Source organism: Staurois parvus, unplaced genomic scaffold, assembly GCF_062004578.1.
Source record: "Staurois parvus isolate SC_StPar_1 unplaced genomic scaffold, SC_StPar_1.0 ptg000469l, whole genome shotgun sequence".
In the NCBI taxonomy this organism is placed as follows: domain Eukaryota; kingdom Metazoa; phylum Chordata; class Amphibia; order Anura; family Ranidae; genus Staurois; species Staurois parvus.
Window position 1 is genome coordinate 2,196,171 of NW_028318265.1, and position 19,885 is coordinate 2,216,055.

The 19,885-nt window shown below is 39.8% G+C and overlaps 2 protein-coding genes across 3 annotated transcripts in view; one reads left to right on the top strand and one right to left on the bottom strand.

Annotated features, from left to right (window-relative positions):
• Window positions 1-4,917: 4,917 nt before the first annotated feature.
• On the top strand, window positions 4,918-17,553 carry SPX (spexin hormone). Its single transcript, XM_089689079.1, has 6 exons — window positions 4,918-5,328; window positions 7,391-7,471; window positions 7,554-7,611; window positions 12,635-12,697; window positions 14,082-14,168; window positions 17,203-17,553. Exons 1-6 carry the CDS (start codon window positions 5,323-5,325, stop codon window positions 17,256-17,258), a joined length of 351 nt encoding a protein of 116 aa, XP_089545205.1. The 5' UTR covers window positions 4,918-5,322; the 3' UTR covers window positions 17,259-17,553.
• A 1,723-nt stretch (window positions 17,554-19,276) lies between these two features.
• The window catches only part of GYS2 (glycogen synthase 2), a 76,584-nt gene continuing 75,975 nt past the window's right edge, over window positions 19,277-19,885 (bottom strand). For both annotated transcript variants that reach the window (XM_089689127.1, XM_089689128.1), the window contains one exon: window positions 19,277-19,695. In XM_089689127.1, coding sequence (XP_089545253.1) covers window positions 19,468-19,695 — 228 coding nt within the window. In that variant the 3' untranslated portion in view covers window positions 19,277-19,467. The remainder of the gene's footprint in view (window positions 19,696-19,885) is intronic.

Sequence of the window (19,885 nt, forward strand, 5' to 3'; positions counted from 1 at the left end):
AAAGAAAAAAAGAACATAGCATATATACCCAACAGGGACCAGCGACATACTGGTACATCACTGGATTTTGCATGTTTATGCCAGGAAGATGCTTACAGCTGCAGGCATTATCCTGGTATCGTTTATTTCAGCCAGCGATCGGCTTTCACGTAAAAGCAATCCTAGTGGCTAATTAGTTGCAGGATTGCTTTTACAAGCAGTGGAAGACGATGACTTCTTGGGCAGTCCATCGGGGGAACCTGAGAATGCAGCCGTTGTTTCTGCCAGCTGACCATAGAGCTGATTGGACACGAGAATGGTGCCAATCATCTCTATAGTCTAAGAAATCGGAAGGTACGAGAATTTCATCACGTCAGTTTCGCAAGATATAAACAGCACCTTTTGTAAATTGGGAAAGCATCTGATCACACCGATTTTGGTTTGATTACATAATGTAAGGGCAGATTTCTCAAAAAAGAATATATGACAATGCCCATTGAAGTTATAGAGGATATTTGCATTCCCTGTGATAGCATTAAAAGTGATAAAAATAAATGAAAGGAACAGTGTAAAAATAATTAAAAAATCAAAATAACTTTTAAAAAAAAGCATCCTCGACCCCCCCCCCCCGCGCAGGCTTCTTTGACCCTGTGCCAGTATGTAAACAATGATTGCACCATGCATATGAGGTATCACCGCGAATTTCAGATCAAGGGCAGTAATTCTAGCACTAGACCTCCTCTGTAAATCTAAAATGGTAGCTTGTAAAGGCTTTTAAAGCGTTGCCTATGGATATTAAAAATGTGTGCAGTTTGTCGCCATTGCATGTGGCATGCACAGTTTTAAAGCATGTCATGTTTGGTATCTATTTACTCGGCATACCATCATCTTTTATATTTTACCAAATAATTGGCCAACATATTGTTTTTGTGCATTAAAAGTAAAAAAAGTGTATGCCTTTCAAAAAATTTGCGTTTGAAAAATCGTTTGGCGAGTACTATGTGACAAAAAATTGCAGCACCCACCATTGTATTCGCTAGGGTGTCTGTTTTAAAAACAAATATATAATGTGTGGGGGTTCAAAGTAATTTCCTAGTAAAAAATACTGTTTTTGTCATGTCAACAAAAAGTGTGAGAAAAGGCTTGGTCTTCAGGTGGTTAGAAGAGTGAGTGATGTGTGGCATAAACGTCTAATGCTGGGCATAAAATGCTCCCACCCCCAAAAACGACCCCTTTTTGGAAAGTAGACACCCCAAACTATTTGATGAGAGGCATGTTGAGTCAATAGAAGAATGTATTTTTTTACCACAAGTTTTTGGAAAATGAGATTTTTTTTTTACACAAATTTGTCACTTAAATGATTTATTGCTCACACGTGCCATGGGTATATGTGGAATTACTCCCAAAATACATTCTGCTACTTCTCCCGAGTATGCGGGTATCACATGTGAGAGACATTTTGGCATTCTAGCCAAGTACAGGACTTTATTTCCTCATTACACTTCCTGACTACCTATCACAGTGTCTATTTTCCAAAAAGGGGTCATTTGGGGGGGGGGGGTTGGTGCTATCCTGGCATTTCAGGGCCTTCGAACCTATGATAGGTAGTGAGGAAGTGAAATGAGAAAGTTACTCACCTTCAGGCTTTCAAAGTGGTCATTGGATTTCAGGCTCCTGTATGTGGCTAGGCTCCCAAAAAGTCTCACATGTGGTATCCCCATACTCGGCAGAATGTATTTTGGGGTGTAATTTCATATATACCCATGGCTTGTGTGAGAAATATATAATTTAACCTCTTCACGCCGGCAGCACACAAATGTGCGGCCTCCCGGTGTCTGGGCCTAGACGCCGAGCGGCCGCACATTTGCGTGCAATTAACAAAAAACATATGTGCTGAGAGCGCGCACCCTGCGCACTCCCAGCACACATGTCCGGTACTCACGGAAAGGTCCCGGTCTGATCTTTTGATCGGGACCTTTCCCGATCATGTGACTGGCGTGAGGACGCGTCACGGCGGTCACATGATCCCTAAACCCCGCCCATCCCGCCTCCCAGCTTCTAAAACTCTTAAAGGGCCGGGAGGCGCCAGCGGGAAGGGGTTAAATAACTTTGTGTAAAAAAAACAAAAAAAAAAGTTTGTCATTTTCCAAAACCTTGTGGAAAAAAATAAATCTTCCATGGACTCAATATGCTTCTCAGCAGATAGCTTAGGGTGTCTACTTTCTGAAAAGGGGTCATTTGGGGGTGTTTGTACTGTCCTGGTATTTTAGCACCTCAAGAAATGTGATGAGCAGTCAGAAAGTAAAAGCTGTGTAAATTCCATTATCTATACCATAGTTTGTAGACGCTATAACTTTCACACAAAGCAATCAATATACACTTATTGGCATTTTTTTAACAAAAACATGTAGCAGAATACATTTTGGCCCACATTTATGACAAAATTTTAGTTTTTTGGATATTTTTTTATGACAGAAATGAGAAAATATCATTTTTTTTTTTTTTTTTTAATCACACCAAGCGCACAGGTGATCAAATACCACCGAAAGAAAGCTCTATTTGTGTGACAAAAGGACATAAATTTTGTTTGGGTACAGCATTGCATGACCGTGCAATTGTCAGTTGAACTAGAGCAGCGCCAAATAGCAAAAAGAGGCCTGGTCATTAAGGGGGGTAAATCCTCAGGATGGCAAGTGGTTAAGCAAAAATGCTAATCTTAATCCACAAAGCCAAACTCCAGGTATGGTTTCTATGCATATTGCATTGTTACATCCCGGTCCTGAGCTGCTCAGTCACTGGGAGGGGGGAACAGGGGAAGCTGAGCTGCTCAGTCACTGTGAGAGGGAAGCAGGAGAAGCCAAGTTACTCAGTCACTGCTGGGAGGGGGGAGCAGGGGAAACAGAGCCGCTCAGTCACTGCTGGGAGGGGGGAGCAGGGGAATCTAAGCTGCTCAGTCACTGCTGGGAGAGGGGAGCAGGGGAAGCTGAGATGCTCAGTCACTGCTGGGAGAGGGGAGCAGGGGAAGCTGAGCTGCTCAGTCACTGCTGGGAGGGGGGAGCAGGGGAATCTGAGCTGCTCAGTCACTGCTGGGAGGGGGGTGCATAGTTGCTGAATAAATTAGTTGAGTGTAGTGCTTCTGTTGTGAACTTTGAAGGTGAATTTCTCTACAGTGCTTGCAGCTACAGAAGTCAGTGATGGCTTGTTTTAAAGCCCATTTACCTCTTGTTATGAATATATTATTACTTGAATGTCCATAACATAACAACACGTATGTGTTTATTGCAACTGTGTACCTTAACCCTTTAAGCTCTTGTATTATTTAACCACTGTGATTGGTTTTCACAGCAATCACATGATTGGAAAGCGTTAAAAACCACCTTTCTTGCTGTTGCATATATGAATTACAAGAATGGCAAGAGGTTAAATAATTATGAGCAACAGCTACACATTACTTATTTGCTTTTCTCTAGCTCTAATAAATCAGTCCCTTTGTTGTTTCTGAATCTGTTTGCTAGGACTCATTACCCAATTCTCTTCTGCTAAAAATTGGAAGACAAAAAAAAACTGAATTAGGACTGTGACAAACAGAGAGCTGCAGTGACTTCCAACTGGCCAGCACATTCGTAGAGACTTCTAAATTGCACAAATCAATGTCTGACCGACAACAGAAGGAATACTGGGTGTTGTGTGCCCTCTGGGGCGTCTCCTCCACTTTGACAGAGCCCAGAATTACTCCTGACAATACAGAAGGTCATATTATTTAGCCTCAAGTCCTTCCACCATTTAGACGCACTCTTACATGACTCAATTGACTTGTATTTAATTTAAAGTCTGCATCGCTGATGGATGAGGCTCGTGTGCTACTAAGGAAGCTACTAGGTGCTACTAGGAAATGAGTATCTGTACCTTTAAAGAATACTGAATTGTCCCAGTTTGTCTTGATGTTGCAGTACTGCAGACACCGAGAACTCTGCGCTGCTCAAAAAGAATTGTTTAACGTTTATTTCTCCAACCTAAGGACATTTCTATCTTTTCGTTAAAAAATTCTAGAAAACTAAATGTTACATCAATCTATTTAATTCTTTGTTCACCCTGCATAAAATCTATTTATCTACAGTATATATCAATTATTTATTTATTTTTGTACCTATCTTCTACTTGTATATCTATCCAACTATTATCTATGTATTTATATATATATCTGTGTGATAATTTATCTATCCACCTATTGCTGTATCTATCTCTCTCTCATAATACCATTTTGTGCTCACTTTTATCTATCTACTATCTATCATTTCTATCAATCTTATACCTATCTATCCATTCATCGATCATATAGCTATCTATCTATCTTATAGCTATCTATCTATCAATCAAATGTTAGTAACATTTTGTGGTCACTTTAAAAAAAATTTTTAACTCACACAAAATATATTCTGATTAATTTTTGGTATTTTGGCTTGTATTTGCAAGTTGGAGCTTGCACACAATTTGATGGTTATCCTAATTTGTCTTCGCATTGTCTTTTTCAGAGTCTTCGTTTCTTTGTATTTTATTCCAGATCTGATTTGTCGTCTTGTAACATTTGTGTGCCCTGACAGCCAGTTCTAAAAGGTTTTGACCATTTGAATGTTATTATAAGAATCTTCAATGTTATCTGGAATGATATCTACAAAACAGTAACTGAAGATAAATCAAAACTACCCCTGATGCAGACAGCGGTGCATTGTTTATTTCTGGAAAAGAGAAGTCATATTAAGGGTTCTTCGGTTTTTGTTTTTATAAACAAAATTTATAAATAAATAATTTAGAATCAAAAACATTTTGCTTTTGAATGCATTTTTACAACATAAATTTCTGTTTACTAGAAATTCTGTAACATTTCCCGGTTTGATATGTCTCTCTGTGGTTCATACTGAATGGAATCCCCCGCTGTCTCATTGACGATTAGCGATGACATCTTGATATACAATCATTTGACCACGTCCAATCTCATTAAGTTCATCACCTTTAGCTTCCAGCAGTGGATATTGATCTCTGGCCTCAGCAGTGACGTAGGTATCGAGGAGTTTGATCTCTTCAAAGTATGGAACATTTCACTGTCCATTCCTCAATCATATCGCCCACTCTAAGGAGATGAGAAATCCCCGGAGGAGGACCCATGGTTCCACCTCTTCCAAATCAACGGCTGACAAGTGGTCCCACCAGTCTGAATGAATCCTCAGGACACGAGAGGGGAGGGAGAGCTGCACACAGATTATTTAAAACCAGATTTAAAACCAGAATTAAGACCAGACCCAAATTGTCCACCAAGTCTCAAGAAGCAGCGACGTCGGCCAGAACATGAAGGTAAGTCCTCCAGAATCTGAACATTTTTCTGAGTTGAAATAAAATAGAACTTGTTTTATTCTTGTTCTTCTTAGAATGGTGATGCTGGCATTTTCCCCAATACCATGTCTTATGCATTTATATTTCCAAAAAATGACTTTAGGAAATATGTCATGCTCTCCTTTTTTGGCTTGATCATGAGTGTTTGAAGAATTTGTAAGTTCATCGCAAAATTAGCTGATACATATTTTGCCCTCTCAATAGATAGATAAATATATAATTTTTTTTTTTTAAAGAGAATGATTGTTTTGTCAAACAGACTCTTGAAATTTGAAAACAGGAGATGTCCAGTATAATGGACTATTTTTCACAATTAAAATTTAGAAATATTTAAGAACAATTATATATTGTGTATATCAGTAAAATAATTCAGATAATATTCCAAGATTTTACTTCCTGTACAATTTCTTGGAGATTGGAAAAAAAAAGAAAATTGGAAACAGCAACTAGTCATCTGGGCTATATTTTGTAATCTAAAATATATTACAAATGGGATGGGGGGGAGGGGGGTCGTGATGCATCCACCCTGCTGAATTACAGGTTATCCAAAACCAAAATTATTAAACCGTATTATTTTAGTATCTGTTTTATTTGCATAGCTCTGACATAATCTGCATTCCTGTACAGATGTACAGAGAACACTGAGCCAGTCATATCAATCTCTTCACCAGATGAGCTTACACTTTAATGCCCCCACCACTGTCACACACTATTATTGTTTTATAATTATAAACTATAGCTCTGACATATTACACAATGCTGTACAGAGAAGACTTGAGTAAGTCACAGTCTCTGCACCAGAAGAACTTACACTCGAATATGCACCACAAGTCACTTACTATTATTTTTATACATTTATATAGTACTGACCTATTCCATAGTGATGTACAGAGATCACTAAGCTAGTCACATCAGTCTCCACACTAAAGAAGCTTACTTTCTAATAGCCTACCACAGTGGCACGGTATTATTATTATATTATTATACATTTATATAACTGACATATTCCACAGTGATGTACAGAGAATACTGAGCCATTTACATTAGTCTCTATAAAGGAGCAGCTTACACTCTAATGTCCCTCCACAGTCACACACTATTTTATTATTATAGATTTAATAACTCTGATATATTCTGCAGTGCTGTACAGAGAACACTGAGCCAATCACATCTGTCTCTGCACCAGAAGAGCTTACACTCTAATGTTCTACTGCAGTCACACGCTTTTATTATTATCCGTTTTTCCAGCTCTGACATATTCCATAGTGCTGTACAGAGAACACTGAGCCAAATCAGCTCCAATATACAGTAATACTTTGAATAGAACAATATGGAGAATGTTTTAGCATCAATTCCATTTTCTATTTAAATATCAAGTCAATTGTATAGGGATCTTCAGAACTGCATTTCAACCCACTTGAAGATGTGGCTGTGATACTGTACACATTTTATTCATCCTTGGTTTATAAAAGCCCTGAGTAACATGTCTAAAAAAAAATAAATACAAAAGAAAAAGTTCAGTCTTAAATGGTGAAATAGTCTGATATAGTGCCATGCTCTATCATTGTGCTATGCTCCTACCCAGTGCCATGTTCTGATATAGGTCAATACCCTTACACAATGTCTGCCTTTGTGCCATAGTTTTAAATTTTGTCCTAATAATAATAATAATAAAAAAGATGCAAGCTCTTGGGACCTTCTGTCAAGCATACAATTCTGGAAACAGTCTTGGCACCCAGATATTGAAATAGTGAGTAACAAAGGGAAACAATTCAACATTTAATAAAATACAACTTAACTTTTTCTTGACAAGTTTCAGAATTTCCTGAAGAAGGGACTGAGGAAGGGCCAGAAAGTTTGCATCTGTAATAAGTTTGCCATATAAAGGAATTATTACAACTCCAAACATTCTATAGTAATTGATGGCTTACACCGTACAAGACTCTACTAGCAATAATAATGTAATTTATTTAGTCTCAGGGACTGGCTTTCCTAATTGGATGTCTGCTCTCTGTGTCCTCAGGACAGTGGGTGTCGAGCGGCCTGCACCCTCCTACTGATAATGTCCTCCTCAGTTATTCCTCCTTCTGGGTCTCTACCACAGGTAAGTGATCACTGTTTTATTCACATTTTTGTAGCTCTGTTTTACCTGAACATGTATCTACTTTTCTTCTCCTTCTATTTAGAGCCATTTTCAGAGACGGAACTGGACCCCGCAGGCCATGCTGTACCTAAAAGGAGCACGTGAGTCACTAATTTCCTGTCCACAGCCGCCATGACAGTGTAGAGTTTGAAACCATCCAGCATGTCTGTGTATAGGCAATAAATCCCCCCCCCCTTCCCGTAGTGACAGACTTCTTTGACTTCTTATCCAATCATAGTCAAGGAAATAACACTTACGAAACTGCAGATATTTTCAGCCATCTCATAGAAACCCACAGTTACTGCCTATCAGAAGCTGGTGATATTTTGAAGAGGACCATTCAGAAATGGCCATTAGTAAGAATCTAGTTCTGCTCTCAATATTATAATTTATAATAGCATAGTCTTATCCCTTTGGAGTAACTGTGTGTGCTGCTATTCACTTGTATTTTCTTCCTGTCAAAGCAGAGCTGTTCAGATTCAGAATACTTTATTAATCCCAAAGGGAAATTATTAAGATACAGTTACATTCAATGAAGAAAACATAAGATCAATACAATGAACGGAAACAAGACACAATGACACAACACAAATACCAATAACAGCAATTAGTTCCAAATAAAACTAAACTAAAATTATACTCTAATAAACCATCCATCCTAATAAAATACTACATAGAATAAATAACACAGATTGAACAATCCAAAACAATCCAACAATCCAAAGTATACCTTGAACAATATTCTCCTCTCCAACTCTGTTTTTAAAGACCACAACTCCAAACCAACAACATCACTGGCTTTGCAAATTAGTTTGTTGAATCTGTTGGTGTCAGCCACTCTAAGCCTGCTTCCTCAGCATGCCACAGTATACAGGAGAGCACTGGCAACCACAGACTCATAAAACATTGTCCGGCAGATGTTAACCAAGTCCGGACACTTTTACCCCCTTCCTGTCCAGGGCAATTTTCAGCTTTCAGCGCTATCACATTTTGAATGGCAGTTGCGCGGTCATGCAACACTGTACCCATATGAATTTTTTAGCATTTTTTTGAGACAGATAAAGCTTTATTTTGGTGGTATTTATTCACCACAGGGATTTTTTTTTTTGCTATATAAATGAGAATGTCCAAAAATTTTGAAAAAAAAAGTGTTTTTCTTATAAAATTTTGCAAATAAATAATATTTCATCATAAATCTTGGCCAAAATGTATTCAGTTATCTTTTTAGTAAAAAAAAAAAATAACCCAAATTAGTTTATAACCAAAAATTAGAATATTTTTTTTACATTTTTATTTTCTTGTTTTATATTATTTTTTTTTTTTTTTTTAACATACTGTCACCCTAGCAGTACAGTGTCACCATGGTGACACTGTACTACTTGTGGGGGGTGATGATTTTTTTTTTTTCACACTGATTGCTTTTACACCCATAAAGGCTGTAAAAGCAATAATTTCTCCTTCTCTCTGGCTGCATTCTTGCAGCCATTGAGAACTACTGTGTGAGCTGTGATTGGTCACAGCTTGTCACAGGGTACAAGGCTGTTGTGAATAGCCTTGTACCATGTGACCTCTGTGATCATTCACAGATTTCACACGTAGTAAGCAATGATGTCAGTAGTGACATCTTGCTTACTACTCTGCATGTGATCACTGATGGCGGGCGCTGCTTATGAATGGCAACCCGCCCCTGGACTGCCACCGTCAGGCCGTTTTATATACAGTGGCCAGACGGCAAGTGGTTAAAAGACCTTAGCCTCCTCAGAGGCAAGTCTGGCCTTTCCTTTAGAGCACCTCAGTGTTCTTGCTCCAGTCCAGCTTATTATCTATGTGCACCCCCAGATACTCTTAATTCTCTACTACATCCACTCCTCGGATGGAGCCAGGGGTCACCGATGCCTTCCTCCTTCTCAAATTCACAACCAGCTCCTTTGTCTTAGTCACATTTAGATACAGATGATTATCCTCACAATTTGTGACAAAGTTCTCCACCACAGTTCTATACTCAGTCTCCTTTCCCATCCCTGATACATCCCACTACTGCAGAGTCATCAGAAATCCTCTGAAGATGGCAAGACTCTGTCTGGTAGCTGAAATCAGTGGTATAGACAGTGAAAAGAAAGGGAGAGAGGATTGTCCCCTGTGGAACCCCAAGATTGCTGTTCCCCCTATCCAACACACAGTCTTGCAAACACACATATACTGTGGTCTTCCTGTCAGGTAGTCTACAATCCATGACACAAGGGAAACGTCAACCTTTATAGTTGCTAGCTTCTCGCTGAAGAGATCCAGCCTGATAGTATCAAAAGCATTGGAGAAGTCAAGAAACATGACCCTCACAGCATTCACTGGCTTATTTATGTGTGCATGAAAGTGCAAGACGTATTCCACAGCAAAGGGACCTTTCCTAGACCCAGGCTTAGGTTAAAGACCCAGTGAAGGACACCCCCCAGCTGGTCTGGACATGCCATGAGCACCCTGGGGCTAACTCCATCAGGGCCTGCTTATTTTACTGCCTTAAGTCTCCTCAACTGTCTAATCACCTAAAAGACATTGATGTATTTCCCATCAAGGAGGAGTAGAGTTTTTCTTCTAATAAAAACAACTGGTGAAAGTATCCAATGCGGAGGAAGCAGAACACATACTAAAGGAGGACATCTAGTATGAGGAGTAGAGAGTAATTTGCCCTCTCCACATCTCCCCTAGTCCCTCCACCAACTGGCTTGAGACCTGTAATGGTTCTTATGCTACACCAGACCTCTCTCACATTGTTTTGCTGGGGTTTCCACTCCAACTTTCTTCTATATTTCTCCTTAGCCTCTCTAATCTTCATCCTCAGGTCCCTCTGAATCATTTTTAACTCCTCCCTATTACCTATTCTAAAAGCCATCTTCTTAGAATTAAGAATATCTGTAATATTTCTTGTTACCCACAGTTGTTTTTTGAATAACAATGAACAGCTCTTGTTGGAACAATAGAATCTACAAAGAAATGTAATATAATGTGTTATGCACTCAGTAAGCCCATCAATGTCTCTTCTATTGGCTCACAGAGTGCATTCCAATCCACTCCCTCAAAACAGCCCAGCAATAATTGAAAGGAATCCTCAGACCATCTTTTCACCGATCTGGTGGTCACAGATTGTCTCTTAACCAGGGGCACAAAGCAAGGATTGAGGTAGACCAAATTATGATCTGATCTGCCCAAAGTTGGAAGAGGAGAAGAGCTGTGTGCATTCTTCACATTGGCATACAGCATATCCAGGGTGCTATTCTCTTTAGTTTAGTTTGAAGTTTTGCAATAATACTGTGGATGACATCACTTGCCAACGTTGGATTGGCAGAAGGTGGAATATACACTGCCACAACAATAACATCTGGAATCTCCCTAGGCAAGTAACAAGGTTGAAGCCCTGTAACCAATAATTCTATATCTGGGCAGCAGACACTTTGCTTAATAGTTATGTTCCCAGGGTTGCGCATCTATTGTCTACAACAATAACAAGCCCCCTTCCCTTCCTCTTGCCACTCACTGTGCAGTCCTTGTCTGCTCTAACAATCTGGAAACCACTTAGGGTAACATTGTGATCAAGATCCCAAGGGAAGCTGTTCTGTCTACTGCACAAGCTCAGGGCTGATGACTTACACACTGTATAGGCTAATGGAGGGAAAAGCTTTTAGATTTTTTTTTAATGTAAGCTTGGCAGCAGTTTTGTTATTTAACGGGATTCCATGGTTACAGCACACTCTTTCATTTTAGAACATCAGAATTGTAATAATAATACAAACAATAGTTATATTTGACAATCCAGTATAAGCTGACATGAAAAATCTCTCTAAATGTTGTGAGTTCTGCCTGTCTGTTGGCCATCTCTTTCTACACCTTCCTGGATTCCCTGCTTACTTTCAATTTCTAGGGACTACATATCCCATGGTACCTTGCTGCCTGCAAGCACTGATTGCTGTACTGACTCCACCTCCTTAAACTCCTTCCCTCTCACCTCTGTAGTTCAGAAGGCAGGCTCTGTGAAATGTGTGACACAGCAGTGCCTACTCACAGGGCATAGTGACTACATGACATCAACATGAAGTCAAGGAAGTAAATGTGTGGGGATCCTTACAAAGTTTACACGTTTCAAAATCATTCAGATTAATAGTAGACTAGAAATAGTTGAAATACAATGTGGAAGTGCATATAATAATTTTACATATTGACCATAGATACACTTTAACTTTTGGGCTATCAAAGGGTTAACTGTGTGCTGTGTGTGTTTTACTATATGTGCTGTGTTTTACCTTGGAGACATTCTGCTTTGTAGAGAAATACAAAACTGCATGTCCTTGTGGCAGGAGAGAAACCTGTTTTGTTTACATACAGGTGTCTCCCCTGTCAGGTTTGCAGGGCAATCGGCAGGTGTCGGCGGGGAATCTCCAGCTGGGACCAGGTGATTGACATGCCTAGCCGCTAATGGCAGCGCGAGTAGTGCAGTGTGCACGCTCCCCACCAGGAAATGCAAATCACACACATATATATATATATATATATATATATATGTGTGTGTGTGTGATTTTGCACAGCCTTGCCGTGCTGTAGCAGTATTTCTGCTGTAGGGCGGCGGGCAAATGGTTAATGGCAAAAAGTCAAAAATATTGTTTTGGTTTTTTTCAAAATTGTCGGTCTTTTTTTGTTTATAGCACAAAAAAAAATTCACAGGTGATCAAATACCACCAAAAGAAAGCTCTATTTGTGGGGAAAAAAAGACATACATTTAATGTATGTACAGTGTTGTATGACTGCACAATTGTCAGTTAAAGTAACGCAGCGCCGTACCGCAAAACATGGCCAGGTTCGGGAGGGGGGTAAATGCTCTGGAGGGCAAGTGGTTAAAGGCCTGTGCTATTGAACAAGGGATGGCCTTACAGTTTGAAACTCTGCCTGACACTCCACTCAACCTCAGCATGTCATGGCTGCAAACATTATATATACTGCAGATTGGGAAGAAAATGTGTTTTTTAGTAACTATATTTACTAAGAAATGTTTGTGTAGCAATGATTAATGTGGTCTGAGTCTTTTAGTTAAAGTGGAGTCTGCCACCCCATTAACTGTGCTCCGATTGTGCTTTGCAGAAGGCCGGCGATTCATTTCTGATGAAAGTCAAAGGAAGGATCTTTTTGACAGACTCCAGCTGGGTAAATCTCTATATCTTCTCTGCTAATACTGTACAGAAGAATCCAGCCATTGATCTCATTGTCTGAGATGCTACTTTGTTGTTGCCATCAAATCTGCATTTTGCTGTAACAGTTTTTGAAACCAGAAAAAAAAAACAAAGTAGGGCTCAAGTCAGATTTTTATCTTTAGCATTCAGTAGACTGGGGAAAGAAAAGATCCTATAACATTTTCCTAGAACTGTATGCATCCCCATTGGGGAGATTTACCCAATTCCTGTTGCAGTGACAACCAATAAATGTTAGTTTTGCCCTCACTTCAGAAATAAGAAATAAAAACCAGACAGTGGTTATAACTCCACTCCATCCAGAACTGAATTACCTGGTGACTGGTACGGTAGTGATCTGTGCCATCTGAAAACACACACCTATGACACAGTGTAGATCTGCAGATAGCTCTATACATGTGACAATCCAGCATTAAGGTATCTTGTGATTATTGTTGATATTTTGTTTCATGAGTGCATCAATCAGCAATCAGATGTAACCAAACTTTTCAGGGTAACAATATCAATGTAGATTTGTCAGGTCCCCAATAATTAATGTTTGTGAATGGTCATCTCCTTTAGGTGTGAGCTTCATATTTATTACTGGGCAACTGGGCTGCTTTGAAATTCATATATATATAAAATAAAAAATAAATATATATATATTTTTTTTTTTTTTTTAAGAAAAGTCCAACTTTGTATCATTAAAAAGCCATCCTTATGCTTTATTGATTACTTTGCCTAGGCTGTGAAGATGTCATCAGTCTGCTGCAAGCAGCAGGATGAATTTCCTCAGTCTCCTCTCCTCCAGTGTTCAGACTGCAACATTGTGGCTTTGTAGCAAGTCACAAGGCGAGAGGCTGCAGTAGGAGCTGACCTGTGTCAGACATTTGTGAACACAGCCAAGAACTGCACAGGAAAAACATGATTCTGTCACCTTTGAGTTGGCATGCCAGTCCAGTAAGTGACCCTGGATTATGCCTGAACAAAGATGGTGCCGTTCTTCTGTAGATAAAAGTAGATAGAGGTATTGTCAGAGATAGTACTATAATATCTGTGAGAGGTAATAAATATCCAGAAGGCTTACACTGACTCATTATCAGGCTGCATTGATCACATGGGTCCTCTCTCCAATGGCACATTTTTGCCATATTTATTGCACAGAGATTTTCAGGGCACAGTCATCTTTCTTTTTTCAATAAAATAAGTATATTCTGCATGTGTATGATGTGGAAGAAACATTGTTATGGGTGCTGCGGGCTGGATGATGGGCAGGTGTGTCATTTGTCTGTCTGTGGGTACCTTAGACCAATACTGATTGGTGAACCGCCTGATAATCAGTGAATGTTCTCCTCTTCTAGAGACACGCAGTCGAAATACCAGTCCCATCACCATATCAGAGGCGGCAGCCATGTTTCTGAGCTCTCTGCAGAAGGCCCAGGAGGAAGGTAGGTAGATCTTACTTTATATATAAAATCTCTTTAAGGTGTCACCTCACTTTTAAAGAAAATGTGATAAATGTTGTAGCTTTCAAGAAAGTAAAACCATGAAGCCATATTGGAAAAACCTCAATGGGCCCACAATAAGATGGGAAATCCAAAATTCCCCTATAACTAAACTCCTAAAATTCCAATAAGAAACATTTGGAAATGCATGTGAAGCCAACACATTCTCATAGGATTTCCAGCACCCATCATTCCCTTGATCATTACCAACACTTCCAGAAAGTGGATGGAAGTCGGGGCTCAAAGTTTTTTGTTTTTTTTTGTCAAAAAGTTTTATTTTTGCCAGATTTTATTACACATATTATTCTTGGAGGGTGTCAGCAAAGCAATTTTTGTCATGTAACCTCCACTTTAAGGAGGGAAGGGGTACCACCATGATATGTCTGCCTTCCATGTTTTCATTGCTAGATATATGTCCTACACTGGTAATTCAGTGTTAGGCCCCTTTCACACAGGCAATCCAATCAGGTCTTCCTGTCAGTTTTTAAGGTGGACCTGATTGGAAGGTCCAATAATCCCTATGTACACGTGGGTGTAAACAGACATGTGTCCATTTACACCCACCTACTTCTGGGACCAATCCGGTCCCCCAAAAATAAATGGAAGGGGATCCATCCTCTTCCATTTAGGTAGATCAGATCGGAGGATAGTCTGGTGTAAATGGACAGTGGAGTCTGTTTCCTCCCAGCCGTCCATAGAGAACAGTGGGCTCTGTCCGTGTCCGCTCTGCAGAAAGTGAGCAGATACAGATGTGTCATCCACCTCCCTGTTCTGATTAGAAGGGGATCTGTGACCTGATCCTCTGATCATTAGATTGGATTCTGCACACCCCGTGTGAAAAGGGCCTTAGGAAGCACAACTGGCAAAGGTGCCATGATGTGGCAGTACAACTTCACATGTATTTGCAAACAAAAAACTCTGTAACCTAAAAAATTTTAAACAGTTTATAAACTGATATTAAACACACAAAAGGTAATGTATTTCAGGTTGCCAATCCTGAAATGTGGGTGGCATTTTTTTTATTTTTGCCTTTATTTTAACCTGGTGATTAAGACTGTAACACACTTCATGTCCCAGGGTGTCTCCATTCTAGGTGGAGGAGCAATGGACAGTATTAGACCTTTGAACAGCAGCATTGACATTCCAGGGAAAGGGTAATGCACTAGCAGGTTTAGATGGATTTGACTAACAAAGCGTAACTAAACCCATCACTTTAACTGTTTTCCAAAACAGTTTCATTCAAGGCATGTCCTGAATATTAGTTGTCACAGTTGCTTGTGCTCTCAATCAAACTGACAGGCCATCAAAATGCAGATCAAACAGGGGCCAAGATGCCCACTTCCTTGGCTGTAAAGGATAGGAGGGCTTAGTTCTGTTTCAAAGGAGAAGTAGGGCCAAAGCTCTTTTGGCCCTACTTCTCCTGTGGGTCACAGGGATGCATTTAATTATGCACTTCTGTGACCCAGATTCAGCCAACAATGGGCTAAAGCCAGCTGACATCACAGAGCTGTTCCAGGCTCTACAGGGATCCCGACAATAATGTCGGAATCTGCCCAGATGCCTGCTCCTTCCACAGCCCAGTGGAGGGGCCGAGCAGAAAGCTGGCAGCAAAAAAATGCCACTCCTCTACACTATGTACATGGACAGGCACTCTTACTTGCCTCTACTTTTGTTATCTACAACCTGGATGTAGTTATTTTTTAATCTGGTCCATTAATAGTGCCACTTTGTAAAAGTGGTGCTAATAACAACTACCCGAATCTTCTGCATGTGTAGGTAAGGTTAATGAAATGGGTGGTAGGGATTTTTTCATCAGGCGCAAGCCATTTTAAAAGGCCATACTGCCAGCAAAGTGTCTGTAGGGATTTATTGAATCACCCACACAAAATGTATTCTTTGAATGGAGGAGAGGAGATCATTTATTCACAGAACTCCTTGCAGTTTGTGGAAAAAATACAAAGCTTTTTCTGAATAGGGGAGCTGCCATGTGCGTGACAACCTTTGATATCTGTACTACAGCTGGAACTAAAAGTCTCAGTGCCAGGCATTCAGCAGCGACAGGACTAAATAAAAGAGATTTAAGGAAGGCTGCAGCAGCCAGAGATGGGCACACTTCATTAGAGGCAACTTACAGTATTTTTACTGTGCAAATCTACAAAAATGGTTTCTAAGTTTCAAATGTAAGTGCCTGGCTGATACCTGAATAACTCGATCAAAGAGTTGATACAATGTAGTGATTATCATTCAGAAGTAGTGATAGCCTAAAGTTACATTTGTATAGGGTGTTTTTGAAATCTTCACTTCAGTTTGGAGTGCGCCATAAACTTGGAAGCTCAGTTGCAGGGACAATGCATTCAGGGGACAATGCGATACACCTCCTCACCATCTGTAAAATGCTCTCTGAAGAGCAATCCAGACGCAGATCACTCTTTACAGAGCAAATCTAGTGTGAACAAGCCCTAAGAGTAGACTCGGCTCACAAATGTGAATGCAGTTTCAGACATGCTAAGAGAGTGGTGGTACCATTAAAGCTGACCATACACTAGTAGGATTTCATTGGAAAATTATTATTTCATGAATGTTCATTACATTTTGTGATTGTTAGTTAGAAAATTTAAAGGGACAGGATGGAAATTTTTTCTTGAATGAACACATTTTGAACAATGAATGGGGTTTTTGTTCAGGGATATTACATTCGCTTCGAAAGTTATGTCTTTTGAAGCACTTTCAAACGACATTTGTCAAGTCATCAAATGTGATAATGAAAATTTTCGTATGAATGTGGTTTGAAAATCTCTTAGTGTATGACCAGCTCAACTCTCCAGCCTCCAGCTGAAAGAGCATTTAAGTATAGTGATCATTTATTATTTTGTTAGTTTGAAGGCCGCTCAGCTTTTGTGTAGTGTGGCGATTCATGAAATGTTTTGTATTTAATTTTTATTTCTTTTAATACCCATTTTTTTCCTTTAATCTGCAGCTGAAGATGGGGTGGACCAGGCTGGGTATTTACCGGAGTCGCTGTTCAGTTGGTGAAATCATTGCAAAGAGCCTTGACGCCCGCTGACTACACTGCCCCTCTATGTGAAACCATGCCCCCCGCAACACCCGCTGTAACCACGCACTCCCAGCGGGCATCTATCCAGCTCTAACTACTCACCCGCAAACTCTCTGCCCTGTACATAATATTCCATTTCTGACCTTCTGACTTTCCTTCTCTTTGTTTTAACAATCATTAAACTCTCCAGCCAGGAAATGATTGTAAAATATATAAAATGTATTTTATATCAGCAGAAATGTGAGAATAAATTTCATCTCAGCTGTTTGTTTATATTATGCCATCAGATTGTTAATGATGGATTTGGGAGATTGTCTGCAGGTTAGTGGTGGTCATTCACACCTTCAGCAGTTAGGAAACATTTACATTGTAGGGTTGCAGTTTGTTAGCATGAGAAGGCGTTAGTTTGATAATTTTCTATAACTTCAGAATTATTTATGGTAGAACTAAAGCAAAAATTAGAATTTGTTATATTTTTCAGCATAAAAAGTTACTCTCTATAATTTTAATTTTGTTATTCACCCGGCAAATCCTACGATTCTGAATCCTACCTGTTGATCCTGCCAGAGCTCTCTGCTGTATGTAAGTTCCTGTTAGAGGATGACAACGCTAGGTCACCTCTTTTCAAAATGGCTTCATTATCACCCTTACATTGGCTATGTCCACAAAGACTACAAAATGATGCTGGAGAGAAGGCATGAACAATGCTGTTGTCTTCTCTGATGGATAAGCTATTAGTGTCATTTGCAGGCCCAGCCCCACCCACTTTTTGTTCTGCGCAGGTTAATTCTGTACATAGAATTCCAAGCTCCTAGGTGCCATGGTTGATAAGAGACAATAGTAGACATCTGATTTGCATAAAGACACAAGAGAGCTTAGTGAATTGTAGTTTGCCCCTGCCCTGCATTACACTGAAATGACTAGCAAGCGGAACAATAGTCCAATACCCCCCCCCCCCCAAGCTTTGTTTCTGACAGTCAGTTTTGGGCAATGGAAAAAACAAAGTTATGATTATAAAAATGTAGTTTTTTTTCCACATAGACAGCTACAGAAGGACTCAAAATTTCCCTTTCCAGTGTAAATGGCTGCTGTTATGATATGTCTATAGCAGTACTTTAAGTATATATCCAGACAAAAATGTGTTTTGTTACTGCCATTCACACAGTGCAAGTGGCTTTGTCTCTGACAATGCTTTTACATTGGCAGTAATGTTACCGCCCTCTGAAAAGTGAGCCATAATGGATCACTTTGCAAAGGGTAGTATAGCAGCAGCTATCAGGCATTCAGGAGGCACTATTGCCATCTTTTGATGCCTGCTTTTTTTTACTTCTTTTTTATTTCCAAAAATACTTTATTGTTGTAAGAGAAGACAAAAGCATTTAGAGCATGTACAGCCATAGATCACAGTCAAAACATAGACATGACATGTTGCTTTCCGTTTCGCAGACGGGACATCCATCATAGAAAGCAAAATGGTGGATACCAAGAGGAAATACTTCTTTTTTAAAGTACCAAATGGAAACTTTACATTGCAGAACTGCAATGCGAGCCAAGCATTTGCAATCCCATAAATCTCAATGGGCGAGTTCAACAGGCTATGCTGCCTGTCAAACTCTACATCCTGAGTTAAAAATGCCCTGAAGCAAAGCATCGTAACCGCTGCTGTCCGTGTGAAAAAGCATTCATTGGTTTTGTACTTCTGAGGATTCGCTTGTCAAACTCCTTAAATAGCAGTGCTGTACTAATACTGGAGTAAATGGGCTGCAGGGACTATTTTTCTGTGTGTTTAGGTGCATTGATAAAATGAATGAGCTGCCTAACCCAACACACCTCAACCCATGAAAAGCTTACATTGTGGCACACTGCATTATGATATGAATAGGACTTCAACATTTTGCAAAGATCTGCATCAGATCCAGCCATTTGTGAATTCTTTGTGGTTTTGTTGAAAATTCCTGGAAATTTTAAAATGTAATGAGAGGAGAGGCACACCAGATTGAACAAAGGAATGTCTATTTACTACAAATATACAATCACTTTAAACAATACACATCTACACTACAGACATCAAAAAAATGACTGATCTCTTCCCAGTCACTGGGGGGGGGGGTGCTGTATACTGTGTGCCACCATGCTGCAGGCCTTCCCATTTGCACAGGTATAGGCGGATCTCTGCTGCTTGATAATTCAATTCCTGTACTCGCCATGCTTCTTCTTCCTTCCGCGGGGCACCGGGCCCACACCAAACGTCGATTTAATGTTCTGGCGATCCCTCTCTGCTTCTTCATCCTCATCATATCTCACATCCTCATCCTCTTCTTCATCCTCATCATCACTAGAATGAGGACTGGACGGCCGGGAGGTGGCTGGTGAGGGGGGGACTGAGGAAGGTCTGGGGTAGCGGAATCCCTCCGTCTGTAATAGATAATAAGAGGTAAAAGGACTTTGTGGAATACTAGACAATTGTTTTTGTGTTTTTTTAATCAGTTGGTCTTTTTACCATTCTTTCACACTGGGATTGGATCTTTCAAGGATAGTGATAAATAGCACAGATTCATATAGTGGTTAAGAAGCAATTTGTTCAGTTCTGCTAGGGGTCTGTTTG